The following is a 17,141-nucleotide window of genomic DNA, read 5'->3' as shown; positions in this document are numbered from 1 at the left end:
CTCAAGATGGAAGAAAGGGCTTCCAGATGGAGACTGCAGGCAGTGAGTTTCTCAATGGCACACTGCACTTGTGCTTCAGTGCCTAGACAAGAGACTTTCAGTGTGTTCCTTAGAGTGACAACAGTGAAGGGATTTAGCAAACCACTGCAAGGAACACCTTTTTAGAAAAATCCGTCAGTTTTCTATGATCTGAGTCATAAAACATTCATGATCCTTTGAAAGGTGCTGATCTGCAAGTCTGTACGTTCAGTGAAAATAGTAAATCCTAAATCAAATTTAAATACTGCCTCCACCAGAGACATAATTGCATTTCCTTGACCTTGCAGCATAAGGTTCAACTCCTCTGAATAATAATTTCAATGAGGCAGTAAAATGCAAATATCCAATCTCAGACTAGAAGTTTGATGTGTTTAATATCCATTCCCAAAAAGTGACAATCTCATTCACATGGTTGACAAAGTGAGACCTAACTTTGTCACTGATAACCATAATCATTGTTAACAAGGTTAAACATTAATAGATTGGAATATTTTCAATATACTCCCTCAAGCACTGTGATAATGCAATAATGATGAAAGTACTGGGAAATACTCCAAGCAGCAATTAAATGATCAATCCTATCACATCTGCAAATTCTGTTCCATACTGTTGCACTTTTTGATACTTGAGTAACACAAGTTCAACCTTGAGTGCTTTGGTCACTATGAGAATAAACATCTCTGTTTCCAACTAAATGAAGTATGCTTTCTTTGTTATCAAATATAAAAACCCAAATTGTCAAACATTTGCTGCCTTTATAAACAAAGTCAAACAAAATGTTAAGACTGTCCTTACTCCCTGCTTGACTTTCTGTTGGCAATTCTAAAAGCATTTGCACAGTAATGACACCAATAAACTGTTTCAAAATAAATGTCACTTTAATTGTTCCTTCTAAAAGAAATGCAATATAGTAAGTTATGCTAAGAACTGTCCATTTGATGGGCTGTTTTCTTATCTATGCCAAAAATTCTTTCTGCACTTACATTTTTTTAAATTCTGCCTTCATGAGACTTGTATTTATAAACCACTGCATTTAGACAAATTGGCATAGTTCCCAGTTTAAAATACTGTATTCTTGACTAATACCTAATAGGTTATTTTATCTAAGCTCATTTTTTTTTTCAAAATTGCTCTCCTGAGACTTGAGTCACCCTTCAGGTATTTTATAGCTAATTATCCAAGTTTTATCATCAAGCCTTAAATTGTGAGTGACTATGTCTGAGAACAGTTTGAAGTTTCATTGATGAGTAGTCTTTGGGAACAGCTACTCACACCCTACCAACAAGAAGGAATCATCCCCACCCCTGTTGAAAATGTGGCCCTACTTATCTTTCTTCTTCTTCTACAGCTTAACTTAAGATTTCTTGACTGACCAGATAAAAATATGGGGCAATCCAAATGAGAAGAAATCAGATTAAAAGCTAGTTTTAGCAATTATACTTTTCATGCAAATATAATTATTTTTATTTAATGTAAATACTATTGATACTAATCAACACTGAGATGTCTGATATTTAGAGTATCAACAAAATTTAGTTCTATTATCTTATGGACATTTATTCACCATCCCTATCTCATCTTCATGAATATTTTATCTATTATTCTCAGTCAAAAAAATTCTCCTTTATCAGCCTCTTTGTAGCTGGTTTTACTCAAAGGCTCTGGCTTGCATATAGGAAAAATGCTTGCAATTCAATTTCATACCACATTAAAACACTTACACTAAGTGTTAGCATTAAATTATTCAAAGATTAATGCTTGGAATCCTTTAGTCAATTGGTTTTTAATCACATTCATTTAAATTATGTTTATATATATATATATATATATATATATATATATACACACACACACACATACACATACACACACAATTGCATATTCTACTTTAAAATTAAATAGTCCCATAGCTTAAAATATGAAGAAAAACACTATTTTCCCCCAAAGAATTCTCTTATAAATCCGGTTTTTCCACTTGTTGTCACCCCCCATCTTCTTTCACTTTAAGCATAGAAATTCCATCAAAGTACAAAAAAAGTATATCATTAGAATACCTTTCAGAATAATTAGACTAAGTATTAGACTCACCTAAATGAGCTCATTGTGGGCCACTTACTCATTTAGATTTCTTTTCATGCCAGGAGGCCTATTTTGGGAAATTCATGTTCTAGTGAAAACGGTGTTATTTTTGTATGTATTGTTAAGGAACTTGGGAATCATATTAAGAAGCCTGGGTCCAGTCTCATAAAGAATATGAAAGGAAAAAATGGGCTAAGAAATAAAAAACAAATTGTCCCATTTGTTTCCCAAATGAACTCTCCACAAACAAAGGAAGAACAATAGGTCATAATGTGGCCTAACATAGACCCCTCTTACTACTGCATCTCCAGGACTTATCCATGGCAGGGATGTGGGAGGGTAATGGTGTTTCTGATTTGGGATATTTGAGGTTCTTTCATCAAACATCCTTTCTGACTGTGATTTTCCAGTTAATCAGAGAAGACCAAACTCTGGCTCACTCTCCAAGCAGTATCACTGTTTCCTGGCATATATAGAATATGACCTCTAAAGAGACTCTCCCCTCATTGCCTCATGAAACCAGAAAAGTCAAGGTCTACCAAAATGCCTGAATTCTGTAAGGGACCTTCTAGACCTGTATTTTGTATTCTAACAGTCTGAATCCTACAGCTCCACCCTGAACACTTTAGTGCCTAAGTGCATGATCAGAATTTTCTCTACCTTATTGCCAGAATGTGAAGTTTTCAATTCTAGCTTTTAGGACTCTGCATTTCAAATTCTATGGTTTAAAACCACTTGAGCTCTGCAGAACCTGGAGGAAAAGAAGTAGAGTAATTCCTCATGTATGACTTCCACCACCCAAGTTTCTGAACAAGGTACACTGCTACCTATATCCTGGTATCATTTTGTTTATCTATAAATATATTTACAAGTAACTAGGTATTAACATTAAGCCATAGGTAAATATATAGTTACATTCATAGGAAGAGAGAAAGAGATTGACAGAGATCAAGAGAATAAAAAAGAGATTATCTGAGGCTACCAAGCATATAGAGAAACCCTAAACTTTCTCAGTTCTGAATAGCTTAGGAAAATTTGAATGAAATATTTTCATCACATTTCATTATTTCACTTTACTTCTCTCTCAAAACTTGTTCTGTTTCCCGCAGTCTTAACCCCATCTTTTTTAGTACTTGAAATGGCCACCCTCCCTCATGCACACCTGACTCTTGCACTGGGGATCCCCTACCCTTCTCCCTAATTCAATCATCACCCACTCTTTATTGTAACCCATGCTATGGACAACCCCTGTAGTGTTGGAACATGCCTGCTGCTTCCTTCTTGTGGGTTTTGCTATCATCTTTCAACGGCTCTGGTAATGAAGTGTGGAGCTTCAATCATGGTGGTTTTATGAGGCTGTGGGTATCCTCATGACTTGGGTGGAATCATCTCTCTCCAAAATTTCCAAAGTTAAAGGTTAACAGTCCTGAGAGCTGGAAGGTACATCTAGTCCTATACTTTAGTATCTTTGAGACCCCAAACAATTAGGTCTCAGGGCCCCACTTGCAGCAACTTCCCATCAGGGCTGGCTCTCAGGGTCATCTTGAAGGTTGAAATGGAACAACACTGAAGCACACTGCAAACACGTAAGTGATACGCAAACAATAGGGAACATGCAAAACACCTGCTGGAAACTTCCTCCCTGGGAGATGGAAATGGGACATTGTCCTCACCTCTGGATTCATGGAACTCCAGTGTGACATGAGCATCGAATCCAAGGCTGAAGTAATTGTTGAAAACATTCAGAGGAAGCTGCAATGATAAACAAAGGCAGAGGTAAACTGTACGTAGCTGGCTAGAAACAGAAAATAAAACCTAATGCCAGTCAACTATGTCTGGGGTCAGTCCCTTGGGAGAGATCAGCCACAACCCAAGGCAGAGGGTATTAATGTAGAAGGAGTAGGGTTCTTGAATTAATTTCTTCATGAAAGCCCAAATCAAGTAACTAACTCAAGAATTACAAATAATAGAGGAAATAAGAATTACAGATATCAAATATTAAATAAAAACCACTCTCATATATGTTGCAGTGTTAATCTATGGGTATACATCTGCAATAGCTATAAAGATCAATTCACTAAACAAACTTAGAAAGTTAATTCAATTGTAAGAATTATGTCTAACCTACTTAATAAGTGGATACACTTTTTTCAAGAGTTCATATTCAGCATGTGAATAATATAACTTAAAATAAACAATATGTAATTTTTATACCCTACTTTAAGAAGTAGTTCTTATGACAAAATTCACAAAAGAAATAAGGCACTGAAAACCATTCAGGTATTGCTGATATAGAGGGAAGATAAATTAAAGTCCAAGTGTGTGTGATACATATGTATGTGATACATGTACATGATATGCATATACATATATATATATATATATATATACACACACACACCAGCAAAATTCAGAATTCCACTTAATTTATCAAGCCTGTATCTTTGAGATGACTGAAATCTGCAAATACCCACACAAAGACACACATTAGCTTAACTTTCCTGCCCACAGCCTTTTGGGTCCCTCACTACTCCTGCTTCAAGTTGAAAGAGCCTAAAATCCTAAAATTGTAAAATCTATATCATTTTAAAACTTTGGTTCAGTGTTAGAACAAGTAGAAATGCAAGATGGGAAAATAGAAGATAAACATTAAAGTAAATAAAGAGAGATCAAGTTGACAGATAATTTCAGGGTTATGTCCCAAACTGAACTGCACCTCTCTGATATCAGAAGTAAATGCCTTAACTCTCAACATTTCAAAAGTAAGTTTATCACAGTGCTTCACAGATCCCATGAATAGCAAGATTTTATGTTTGACTACGAGGAGGACTTTTCCTCTTGAGGGGAAAACAAAATAAGAGAGAGAGAGAGCGCAAGATAGATACCAATACAGAAAGACATTGGATTCCCTGAGTCTCTAATGGAAGGAAGGAAGGACCCCACATGCAAGTCCCTTTATCTGAGCCTGTAATGGTCCAGAGGCTAACCAAGTCCCTAGAAATGGTTTTAACTAACCGGAGAGCCAAGAGGGAAATTACGCACGTAGAACAATGCCAAAATCATGTCTGCCTCTCCCAGCTTCGCATTTGAGAATGTCCAGTTCCTGTACTTAAAATATCAGTCCTTAGTGAAGACAGCCTGGCAATCCTGCCAAAGCACACATGTTCTGCTCCTCTGCCATTTATGTTCTTTTGGCTACAGTTCTAACCCATGCCTTAGTCTCCACTGATAGTTAAGGAAAACATCTGGTCACAATTCCCTAAATAATGTCCCAATTTAGCTTGTTTTTAAGCTATTCACATTTTCCAGGAAAATGTGCCTCAATTTTCCTACACATCTCCTCAAAACTCAATTTTCAAAGCCCTTTAATTATCAAGACTGACGTTCCCTGGCTACATGGAGAAGTCTTTCCATTTCTTAAGCTGTTGGGAAGAGAATTAAGTGTGGACTTCTATGATAGGCCAAACTATTCCAAGTTTGGCAGAAGGACCTTAAATTTTTCATGTGGTAACTCTCCTTACTACTTCAGCTGTTTTCTATCCAATTTCTATAATTTCAAATAAATATGTCAGTTAAAGTTATTACAACCCTTGTTATTACATCATTATATTATAAACTCAATTCTACATTATGAACTCAGCTAAAACCTCCTATACATAAGGGATATTTGATTCAACTGAACAATCAGGGTATTTATTAGAAACTTTATTAATTACAGAATCACAGTTTGGGTGAAAAAACTAAGAAGACAAGGTGAAATATGTTTTAACCAAATAAGAAACTGCAGCGCACCTATCGCAATTGGTCAGGATCATGGCACTACTGAATAAATGGACTTTGGCTTGGCCTGAATCATGTGGGGTTCAGTGTATTTTAGCTGAAAGATCCATTAAATAGTGGCCATGCTGTTTAAAGTGTAGATACCTGGGCCTTATCCCCACATTTAGTTCAACAGAATGCCTGGACAGTGAGCTATGTAATCTTCCCTCTAACATGCACACCTGGGGATTCTTGCACATACAAAAGTCTGAAAACACTATTGTAGAAGACAGTGGAAAGTATCATGGAGAGAGCATCTTTTCAGCAACCCACAAAATCTAACAGAAATTGAGACCAGAACTCAGAACCAGATGTTCGAGGAAAGCTGAACAATAGCCCATCTATAACTATAGGCCTTTGGTTTGGCTTGAAATAAAAGCTCAGTGACTAGAAGAATACACTAAGGGAAAGCATTTATTTAGGCATCTTCAATTCCCAAGCAGGTGAAGAAATTGGCTTAGTTGAAACCTCCTACTCATAAAGGATATTTGATACCAGGCCAGACATCTCAGGTTTTCTTTCTGTTGAAAGACCATATGCTTGATGCTTTGGAACACATACATATTCCATCTTCTCATAAGTTGTTTACAATTAATTTGGATGATTAAAATGGGGGATACATGCCTCGCCAGTGTGAAAGGTAAAGACAGAGAACTGCTCCCTGATTCTGGAAGCAAGTATGAAATCTGAGTCTTTAGAGCAGTCCTATGGGGCAGGATGGGGGTGGTGTTCTTATGCTCACAGCCCCAGGAGCCGCCCACTCAAATGCTGCCCTGTTCTAGACAGGAACCAGCCCAGGACTCTACAGTCAGGTATTTCCTGTGGCTTAGGAAGATGCCCCGGGGCTCCTTTCTGCTGAAGGAAGAATTCTCTAACCTTGCACACGCCATCTTCAAGCTCTTCCGGAGGCAAGTCCGGGTTCCTTTCCACATGGAGGTTCCAGCGATCCAGCTGGACAATTGTCCCATCTTCTACTTGGCATAGGATCTTAGAGACAGGCTCATCCGTGTAACCCTGAGGACAGAAGCAGAGAAGACACCCATTGCTGTGGGGAGTGAAGCAACGCATCCGATGCTACAGCACTCAAAGAAGGGTCCTTCCACTACCGCTCTGTTGTTGTTAGGGAGCCTGGGAGAGCATGCTGGGTACTCAGAACATCAGGCAACGCCTACAGGCAAGGGACACAAGACACTCACTCTCACTGGTTTAAGTTGAGGAATAATTTTTCCCAGTACCAAGAACCGGCAGTCACTGGTGGGCATTGAGGGTCACGCTGGATGGTTGCTTTTATTGGAGTAAAATAGGACTTTCATGCCTCTCACTAGAGACATTTGGGGGTGCACAGAACAAATGTATATAGAAAAGGGCAGAAGAATCAAGGCAGAATGCCTATCATCCAGTTTCTCCTACTGTCATTCTACCTCTGTGGCCCCTCTGACCTTGTTTTAGGACACCATCCTTCTGTGACCTCAGGCAAATCAGACTGAGGAGCCTGTTAGGGAGCTCCTCACTCCTTGTGGATCCTTGATTGACAGTGTTATTATTAACAGCTGAATCATTAATTAGGATGTGAGACATGAGCCCTGATAATCCCTTAATTGCTGCATATGGATCTATTTATTTACATATCACTAATGAAAAATCATAAAGCAAAACAAAATTCTGTAAGAGGTTAATGCACCCAAAGGCCAGATTAATATCTGCTGAAGATCATTTTCATATGAGATGGAGACTCATGTGAGCAGATAAAAGGTAAATAAGGATACATATGTTAGTCTCTTGTGCCTTCTATCTTAGTACCAATCAATCAATTGATAGGATGGCCATCTTAGTGCCTTAAGATGTCCCATAGGGGGAAGGACAGTCGGATACCTGTATAGCCAAAGTCATGATAACATTGATCAGAAAAACCCCATGCTCAAAAACTCCATAAGGTAAGGATTTCGTTCCCAAAAGTTAGGAGTGAAACCATATTTTTTTATTCTGAGGGTAAGATTAATTCAAATTTGCAAAGACCAACCCCTGACTATGTCCTAGTGGGTACCTCCAAATACCCCATGCCTGTGTATTAACCACACATTTTTCTCATTCTAAACTTTCCCTTCCCTCTAACTGATGATGATGTTAAGTTTAAACTGAAGAAGCTACCAAATAAAATCAGGGTTCACCTGCACTTTGACTCCCATTTCTAACTCACCTCTTGGGCACCAAGCATCTTGCCTCCCTCCAAGAACCTTTCCTGAGCATGTCTGTGACCCAGGGATGCCATCTGCTCCTTGTGGTAGGGGCAGCCTCTGAGATTGATGCTTACCCCACCCCAGTTGAGAGTTCGAGCCAGGTCATTTCCAGTCCCCAGAGGAAGGACCCCTACAGGAGGCTGGGGGCTCAGCTGCAGCTCATCCAGGATAGAAAGGATCCAGCCCACCTACAGTCACATCGGGGGCCAGAAGAAAGAAAAGAAAGATAAATAAATTACAAAGAAGACAGTTTGAGGGGAGACTGTACAGAACTGAACCAAATGGTTGCTGAGGTTTTATTTCTCTTTAAAACACATGTTTAATTCAGTATGTAGGGGACAGAAAGGACACGTATCTCAGGCAGTTTCAAAAAGGTAAGCTCCTTCATAGGAAAAGGACCAGGCTTTTTCACATAAGCAAAACTAGACCCATTCATCTGCGTGTTTAGCTAGAGATACACTCTAAAATTTAGGAAAGTTGAAGATTCAGGGAGGTACTCTAATAGGGCACAGAACTGACTGAACTTTAATTCTGACTCACACTCGCTGTTCAAACTTGATTAAATTACTTAACTTCACTGAGACTTGTTTACCTATTTTGGAATGGAATAATAATACCTACCTCACAGGATTGTTTGGAGTTAAACTAAAATGTGTACAAAGCCTTAAATATGGTCCAGGGCCTGTGGAATTACTTGTTATATGGTTGCCCTCCTAAGCATTGGAAATTAATGTTTTTTTCCTAAATATCCACATAGTCTCCTTAATGAAACATTATGAAAAGATAATTATGGGTGGACCTAGTATCTATTATAAGTTTAGGTAGAAAAGAGATACTTATATACTAGAATCATATACTCTGTTTAATCTTTTCCTAAGATAAATAATACTTAGTTTGTGGTCTTATTATAACCATTTAGAAAAATTACCCAAAACCTGGAAAAGAGCAAAAAGGAACCTGCATATCTTTACAATGTCATACAAGAATAGTGTTTCACAGGCCTACCTAAAGAATTTGATAACTGTTGGTTAACATGGTAGAAATGCAATGTCAAGAAGAGAAGATTAAAGGTTATGGTTTTATTCCCCCTATGACATTAACCAATTTGTCTCAAGTATAGGAACACAATGTGGTCTGAACTACACAATTCTTCTCTAATTCTCTAAGACAGCTTTATCATTTTACTGATTCCCTCATTACAGAGCCAAATAAATTTGACAGGTATTCATTCCATATTTGTATGAGAGTCATATTTTCTTAAGACAGTCATAGTACAGTTAATGAAGACTATTACAGTAAAACACAGGACTATACAGTTGAAAGAAAGAGATAACTGAGTTAGGCTAAGGTAGAATGTTATTCTCAATAACAAGAACATGGCATACTTGATGGTTTCCTAGGCCCTATGTCTGAGAAGAATCCTTTAATGAGTTGTCTTATTAAATTTCAAAATGCTCAATAGCTGTAATTTTCATTCCCATTTAATGGATAAGGAAATCGAGACTAGGAAGTTTAAATGATCTCTTTAATATTACAATGTTTATGCAGTAGAGATGGCATTCAAAATTAGGTCTGATCAACACCACTGGCCAACCTCCTCACTACAATGAATAGAGTCTTTGAATAAAGAACCAAGCCCAGTTCAGGATATGGCCTGAGTGTCCCAGAGGCAATGGCCTGTGATTTTGGTCTCTTTGGAGCTAGGGAAATCTTAGAAACTGCTGAATTAAATTCAGTTAGCATGCAGATTTATCCTCAGAGGTGCAGATAGAGCACATAATTTTTTGACAGAATAAAACAGCAGAATCAGAGCAGTATTACCTCTCTTGACTTCCATCTAAAATCCTTTCGCCTTCATAAGATTCCTTCCCAGGATGTAAGCCTCACCTGTCTACCCATAAAGTCTAAGAATGTGGACACCTTCTGAAAAGACACACCACGACATTCACCCAACATGGCACACTAAAAATGCAGGTAAAAATCTCAATCTACGAAAATGTCAGAAAGGTTATCCATTCCTCCAAACTGGATAATTAACTCCTAGACAATTCATTAGATTTTGGACCCCAGGGCTTCTTTAGCTCTTTCTTTGCACACAGTACCACCAAAGCTCGCTGTGAAAGGAAAAGAAAGCAAAAACACCAGATGCTAAATTAGTTCTGATGACTGTGCTAGGCACTCTTTCTTGTGCTGTTGAAAGTAGAGCCAAACACAGGAAAAGCCAAATACCTCTAACAAACTACTAGGAGAAAGTTTAAAGGTCATTAAAAAGAACAAAATGCTCAGAAAGCCCAACCATCAGGGATCACTGATTGCAGACACAAAGAGCTCCAAGGAGAACCACACATGCAGACATGCAATGGAACTCAGCAGACATCTAATTCCACATCCCACCCAGGAAGGAAAGAGAAAGTCTTCTCCTCAAAACTTCTCAGAGATGATCATTCAACCTCCCCTTTTTGATTTGAGCCTACTTTAAGCAGATTTAAATTAGAATTTTTTTCTTATGTTTTGTTAAAATCTCTTTTCTTAGCAAAGATATTGCTATGAGTTTATGCTTTCGACACCTGGTTCCATTCTAGGCACAGCAGTGACACAGAAAAGACAAGACAAACAAAGGACAGAGGGCGGCTGGGGACATGTCCCCTTGTCTTCCTTGGTCAGAAACCAACAAAACACAAAGTGGCAAAGCTGAGGTGAAGGCTTGGAGCAACCTGACTCCTGGTCCTGCAAGGAGCAAAGTCTGTCTCTCAACAGTGAGGAATAAAATAAACCTCCTGCCAGTGGGAAGCTGAGCTGGCACGAGGCTTCCTCTTGGCAAGGAAGAAGAGATGTGGGACAAAGAACGTGAATGGCCCCTGTCCGAGGGTACGGTCCCTAGAACCAGGAGAGCTCTTGCATCTGGAAGCAGCGGAAAGAGCCTGTCTCCGGTTGTTGCTTGGCCCAGTTTCCCACGAGCTCACTGAGGTACCCCCACCATCATCCTGGGGGTGGAAGACTTAGTCACCCACAGGAAGCCCAGCTCTGGTTTGAAAGTTCTGGAAATAATTCGAAACTGCCTGAAAGGGATAGTGAAGTGATACAGGGATAGAAAAGCAAAAAATCAAATGACTCCCTCTGAAGATGAGCCAACAAAGAAAAATTCTAAATCACAGGAGGAATGCTAATTCTAAAGTGGAAGAGGATTCATTTACTGCAAATTCAAAAAGTACAAAGGACTTTGAAAAGTTTCCCATAACTTCCTTGACCCGATGCTGTTCTCTTCAAGAGTCCTCTGACTGGCATATGGCTCCGCTCATCCAGGCCTTCGAGGCTCTGCTCCTATCTGCTTTCTCAGGGGGGTTGTCAAGAATCCTGGTGATACTGCACTAGGTCCTGAGGGCTCCGTGGATCTCTCACCCTCTCCTCTCTTCCTACACTTGGCCTACACAGCAAAGGAGAGGGTAGCGTTGATTTGAATGTAAAGGTGTTTTGCTTTACAAAGTGGAAAAACATTTTCTATCTTCGTTTTGCAGAAGCCAAGTGATCAAGCGTTCAATCCTTCCCTTTTGACAAGCAGACCATCTTGTCTTCCACCATTATCATGCACCTCATGTCTTCCTTTTGTGGCACAGAATTTTTTTCTTGATATTCTTTCAAGACCAACTTAAGTTAGGCTGATACTCCCCTGGCTGAGGTGGGTCTCTCTGTCCTTGGCTCAGCCCTGAAGAGTTTTCTTTTCTGACGGCTACATCATTACTGCTCAGGAAGAGCATCCTCAGAAGGCAGCGTCACGCAGGGCAGTGGGGCACAGGACACCATGAGTCCCGCTGGGACCACAGCCCCGCTCCACCACGGACTGTCTGGGTAGTCACTTATTCTGTTTCTCCCTCATCCTTGAAACAAGAATAGTAACAGTACCTGCATCTTGGTGTTATTTCACCAATTAAGAAATGTGTCGATGTGGCTTAGCCTGTGCCTCACACGAAGAGGAAATGTTCAATGAACATTAGCTACTATTATTCACCTATATTTTTCTTCCTTCATCAATAAAGATCATTTCCTAGAAGTAAAATGCACACTTCCTTTCGCTCTACTTAAAGAAAAACAGCCCTAAATTTTCAAATCAGTCCCACTTCAGCTGCCATCAACAGCTTTTCTTTGGAAGACTATGAAGAACTGTCAAAACCAAGCGGCCCTGCAGTACAAGGGACTACGAAGAAGAGAATGGACAGGAATACACCTACAATAGCAAGAGACATAAAGGAGCTCGGGTCATAATCTGTGCTTTGTCCTTATGAGAGCAAAACTTTAAAAAAGACCTCAGGTTCCAAAGATGTTATTGAGGTTCTGCTTTCATGTCATCAGCAACCTGTTCCTGCTGGAATTCCAGACTGCCAACTGCAGGCTTGTGGGCAGCTGCTCCTTTTGCCAGGGTTTTACCATTCCAAATTACCTCCCCCAGTTCACCTTTCAATTAAATAATTTAATTGGTTGCATCACATGGCACCTGGCATATTTTCCACTAGAACTGAAGAAAGTTATCTGGATTGGCCAAATCATTTTCCAGCATGCAGAATTCTTTTCTTACTTCGTTAAGAAAAGCAAGGCTGACAGATTGAGAACACCAGGCCCTCCGCCTCGGCCCTGAGCAGTCATGCCGCAGCAGCTGGCCTATGCTGCCACCACCTGTCCGTTTTCAGCTTGAGCAATATTTTGAGCAATGTTTTCTTCTTCAGTATACCAACACTAGACGTGGCTGAGGGATGCAGATGACAGTGAACCAGCATTTTCTCCCGAAAGAACAGATGCGTGTTGCACTGTCTGGTGGCGTACACAGTAGAAAAGTAAAGGACACTCACACTGAGAAACCAAAGGAGAACAAGAGCAACATTCCCAATTCCAAAAGAAAATCAGGACACAGCCTTGGTCACTTCCACAGCCAGCCCTGCATCTCAAGGGTTCTGCATCTGAGGAATCAACAAACCATGGCTGGTCGTTATTCCCTGAACAATACAATAACAACCATTGACAGAGTACTTAAATCGTATTGGAAGTTAAAAGTAGTATAGGGAAGATGTCAAGTGTATGGGAAGTTCCATGTAAATACTATGCCATTTTATACAAGGGACTTGAGTGTCTATGGAGCTGGGAACAGATGGGATTTCTGGAACCAATTCCCACTGGATACCAAAGGATGGAGGGCTAACCTGCCATTCTTCTTTCTGATATTCTAATTTATGCACTCAATAGTTTACAGAGTTGCCCCTTATAGAAATATGTATTATATTAACCAAAAAGAATGTAAGAAAATTTCAAGGTACGTGTTTTTTTTGAAACAGAATGTAGATTTGGGACATTCATTGGCTCACTCACAACAAATGCATACCGAGAATACACCTTGTGCTTGCTCATGAGAAAGGAGGGGATCTAGGTAGGCTGAGGCTGAGTGAGTGGAAAGGGGCTTAGGATGGTCTGCTTATTCCTGTCAAGTAAGGGAAATCATAATTCTTTCCATGCTGTGGCTGTGGAAAGCCAGGGTACAGGAGTTTCTTGCCATTTATGATGTCTGCTAATCTAGGGAAGCCAAATGAGCAAGAAATAAGCAAGAAGAGCAGATGCCTAAAACCAATTTAATCCAGACCTTTAATGAGAAGTCATAATTGTTAAAAGTGGACTTTGTTCCAAAATAAGGCAAAATTTCTACATATTAAATAATGCTTTGTATAGTAACACTAATATGGTGAAGGGTTAATATATTCTCATCATAATCAGTCAAAAACATTCCATCTCAGATTCTTCCCTGAGTCTTGTCACCACACTGGCAGAATTCTGACAGTGTCAGCAGTGACAGGTTCACTAACTAAGGGCTGAATACCTCATGTCAAATACATAACTGACACTCTCGAGAATTATATTCTATTTGCCTACAGCCAGCAGGTTTTCTTCATGAATCTATTGGGCTGCCTCTTCTTTATATAAATTCTGCTTCCACAAAACTAAAAGTTTCATATTCTAGACAAATAAAGCAAAATATATCAATCCCATTCCATGATAAACATTTCAAAAACCACATCTGGTTTTCACAAAGCACCTCATTTTAACAAAGTGAAATGAAACCTGGGTTTTCATAAAGTATAAGATAAGCAAAGTTTGGATTCCAAGTAATTGGACAGCAGATGCCACTATGAAAGAAATCATTGTTGGGAACTCTGCACCAATTCTAAGGGTAAATATGCTACTTTTACTTTAGGTATATCTATTGCAAGTGATGGGAAAGACCCAAGTGTAAACAACTAGTGCATCTGTCAGTTATATGGAAGGATGTGAAAACTGAAATTAGCACTTAGAACATAAAAAGAAATATTTAGCCTTGCGAAATTACCATCAATCATGGCATTTGATGAGAAGATGCTAGAAAAGACCAGATGAGAAAAGTAGAAGGAGATCCAGATTATCTATGAGTCACAGAGGGCACACAGGAGTTCATGGATGCTCATCACCATTACTGGAAATGGTCATTAGAAGTTCACTAGAACTGCTACAAGTCTCACTATAATTCTGTTTTTTTCCTAGACATGCTGTTGAAATTGCTTTCTTAAAGTCACCAGTTATTCCATAGTCTCCAAATTCTTATTAATGTTCAATCTCACCTTAAAAATTTAACCACTTCTTCCCTATTGAAACTCTTTCTCTGATTTATTTTCTTGACGGAACACACTACTGGTTACCCTTCTATTTGCCTGTCCTTTCATTTTCTTTTCGGACTTCGGCTTGAGGTCCATAATTATGTGTTTCCAAGTGTTTGGACTTGATTCCCCTCCCTCTTTATCCTTTTACACTGTGAAATCCCAAGTTTTTGAACACATCTAGTTGCAGAGAATGTCTCAATAGTACTCAACTTAATGCAGTGATTTCTACACATATCTGCTGAGCAGAGGAAAGAGAAGGAAAGAGGAGGAGAAGGGAAGGTCCAACGGGAGGTTCAGTGGAGATGGGGAGATTTAGAGGGGGAACAACTGATGCAGTGGTGAAGTCCACAATTTGGGGATATAATAGATAGCTGGTGTGGATTTCAGCTAAGGAAGAGGAAGAACTATGAATTCTGAATGGCAAGCATATCCTCAACCTCTCTGTTGTTGTTACTAGTTAGAGGGTAAAGGAGGTGAGTGCTATATGCTGACATGGTACAGCAAGGCAAGAAGGTGGCTGTAGTGCAGGCCTGCCCTTCACTGAAGACAACAAATCCAGGGACTGGCAGAAGAACACAGTGTATTTACCCCTCGGGGATTTGTTTGGATGTCATTCTTTGAAAAGGAAGTTGGGAAAATTCTCCAATAGTATTTGGGCTTAGAAAATGAAATCCAAGAAGAAAATAAAATAACATCCCAAGGTACGGCACTCCGGAACGCCGCGAGCTTCGAACTGAAGAACACGGGAAGGGCCTCAGAAGCAAGCAAGGCTTCTGTCTCTCTGACTTTCTCCTGGACTCCTGCCTCTCTTCCCCTCATTTTCTTCTACAGAAATCAGAATTCCTCTTTGCCAAGACAGGTCATAGAAACTAGAACCCTTTTCCCCCAAAGCAAGCCATAAAGCCCCAAAACATTATTTTAATCTTCCCCACCTTCCTGGTTAGGAGCTGGCCATAAAAGCATTCTCCTGCCTAACTTTCTGATCATAACATCCTCATTCCCAAAGAGGTTCTGCCCTAGGCCTGGGAGGAAAGAACTCTACACAGAGGAGCCAAGAAGTATCTGAGCATATCACCCTCACTGGGCTCCCATGACTATCAGATCAGACCCTTCATGTCTAATTATGTTTCTACTCAGCTGTCCCTTCTTCATCAAATATAAGCTTGAAAGCAAATCATTTTCCCTGGGACGTTGGGTTTTCAGCTAAAGGTTCCTAGGTCACTAAAGCTTTGATCAAACAAATTTGTTATGTTTATTTTCTTGTTAACCTATATTTTGTTACAGGAGTATCTGCCATGACACATGATGGGGAGGAAAGAGATCACACCCTTGTTGCCCCTACACTAGCTGAATATCTCGCTGCGACACTGGAACCAATTGAAATTTAACTGGCATTCTGGGGGATAAAATTCCATGACCAAATACATTTTGGAAAACACTAAGTTAAAAAAAAAAAGTTGGGTTTTTCTTCTAGCTGTAAGACTTTATAATGAATTTCATGAAGCAGAAATTTGTATTATGAACCCTAAAGAGGAAAACACTTTTCCCAACTGGAAAAAAAGAAATGTTTTTCCTCTTCACCAATATATTGAGAGAGACCAATGGTGTTCTGTTTTGCTCCAATTGCATTTGTTAGTATGATGTGTATCTGAAGCCATATTATGTGTTTTTGTGCTATGAGAGGAACTTAGAGGGGAGATTTTGCAGCTACATTTGAGAATGAAACATTCTAATTAGGAAGATTAAAGAAAAACCAATGATAGCTAATAATACAAATGTAGGTCCTAATCCTAAAAAATCAAATTTCAAATCCAAAATAAAAAGGCATGGGACAGCACAAGCTCTAAAGATTCTCACTTTTTTACCTCTGCTAAATATATCAACAAAAGTAGAGGTCAAATGAAGAAACTGTTGAGACATAAATGGGGAAAACATACTCAAGATAGCAAGCTTCAATCCAATTCCATGTTTTCTTCACAAATGAACACAAATAGGACCAATGAGTAATCTCTAAGGCAAACCATCATTTGTTTTGGTTATTCTGTTTTATTACAAATTATTACAAATGAATGGAGAGAGGCAGAGTAAGATGGCAGCTAAGATCCTCCAGTGATTGGCTTCCACCAACATGCCAGTTTGAACAACTACTAATGCACCAAACGACCTTCACAAGAGCTAAGAATTCAGATAGGGCCTGCAGTGCCTGGTTTTAGTAAAATAAAAACAAAAGATGCACTGAAGAAGGAAGGAAGGAGTTACCTACATCACCTCTCGCCCAACTCCAAGAAGTATATAA

General features: G+C 39.3%; 1 protein-coding gene across 3 annotated transcripts in view; it reads right to left on the bottom strand.

The window, feature by feature from the left end:
* DGKI (diacylglycerol kinase iota) overlaps positions 1-17,141 on the bottom strand; it is a 432,523-nt gene that overhangs the window by 180,163 nt on the left and 235,219 nt on the right. For all 3 annotated transcript variants that reach the window (XM_079150095.1, XM_079150096.1, XM_079150097.1), the window contains 3 exons: positions 8,249-8,362; positions 6,814-6,951; positions 3,792-3,870 (listed from right to left, as the gene is read on the bottom strand). In XM_079150095.1, the coding sequence (XP_079006221.1) occupies positions 3,792-3,870; positions 6,814-6,951; positions 8,249-8,362 (331 nt within the window). The remainder of the gene's footprint in view (positions 1-3,791; positions 3,871-6,813; positions 6,952-8,248; positions 8,363-17,141) is intronic.

Source organism: Sciurus vulgaris (genome assembly GCF_902686455.1).
Source record: "Sciurus vulgaris genome assembly, chromosome: 8".
NCBI classification, from domain to species: Eukaryota; Metazoa; Chordata; class Mammalia; order Rodentia; family Sciuridae; genus Sciurus; species Sciurus vulgaris.
Note: the sequence above shows the minus strand (reverse complement) of the source record. Positions and strands in the feature narration are given on the sequence as shown.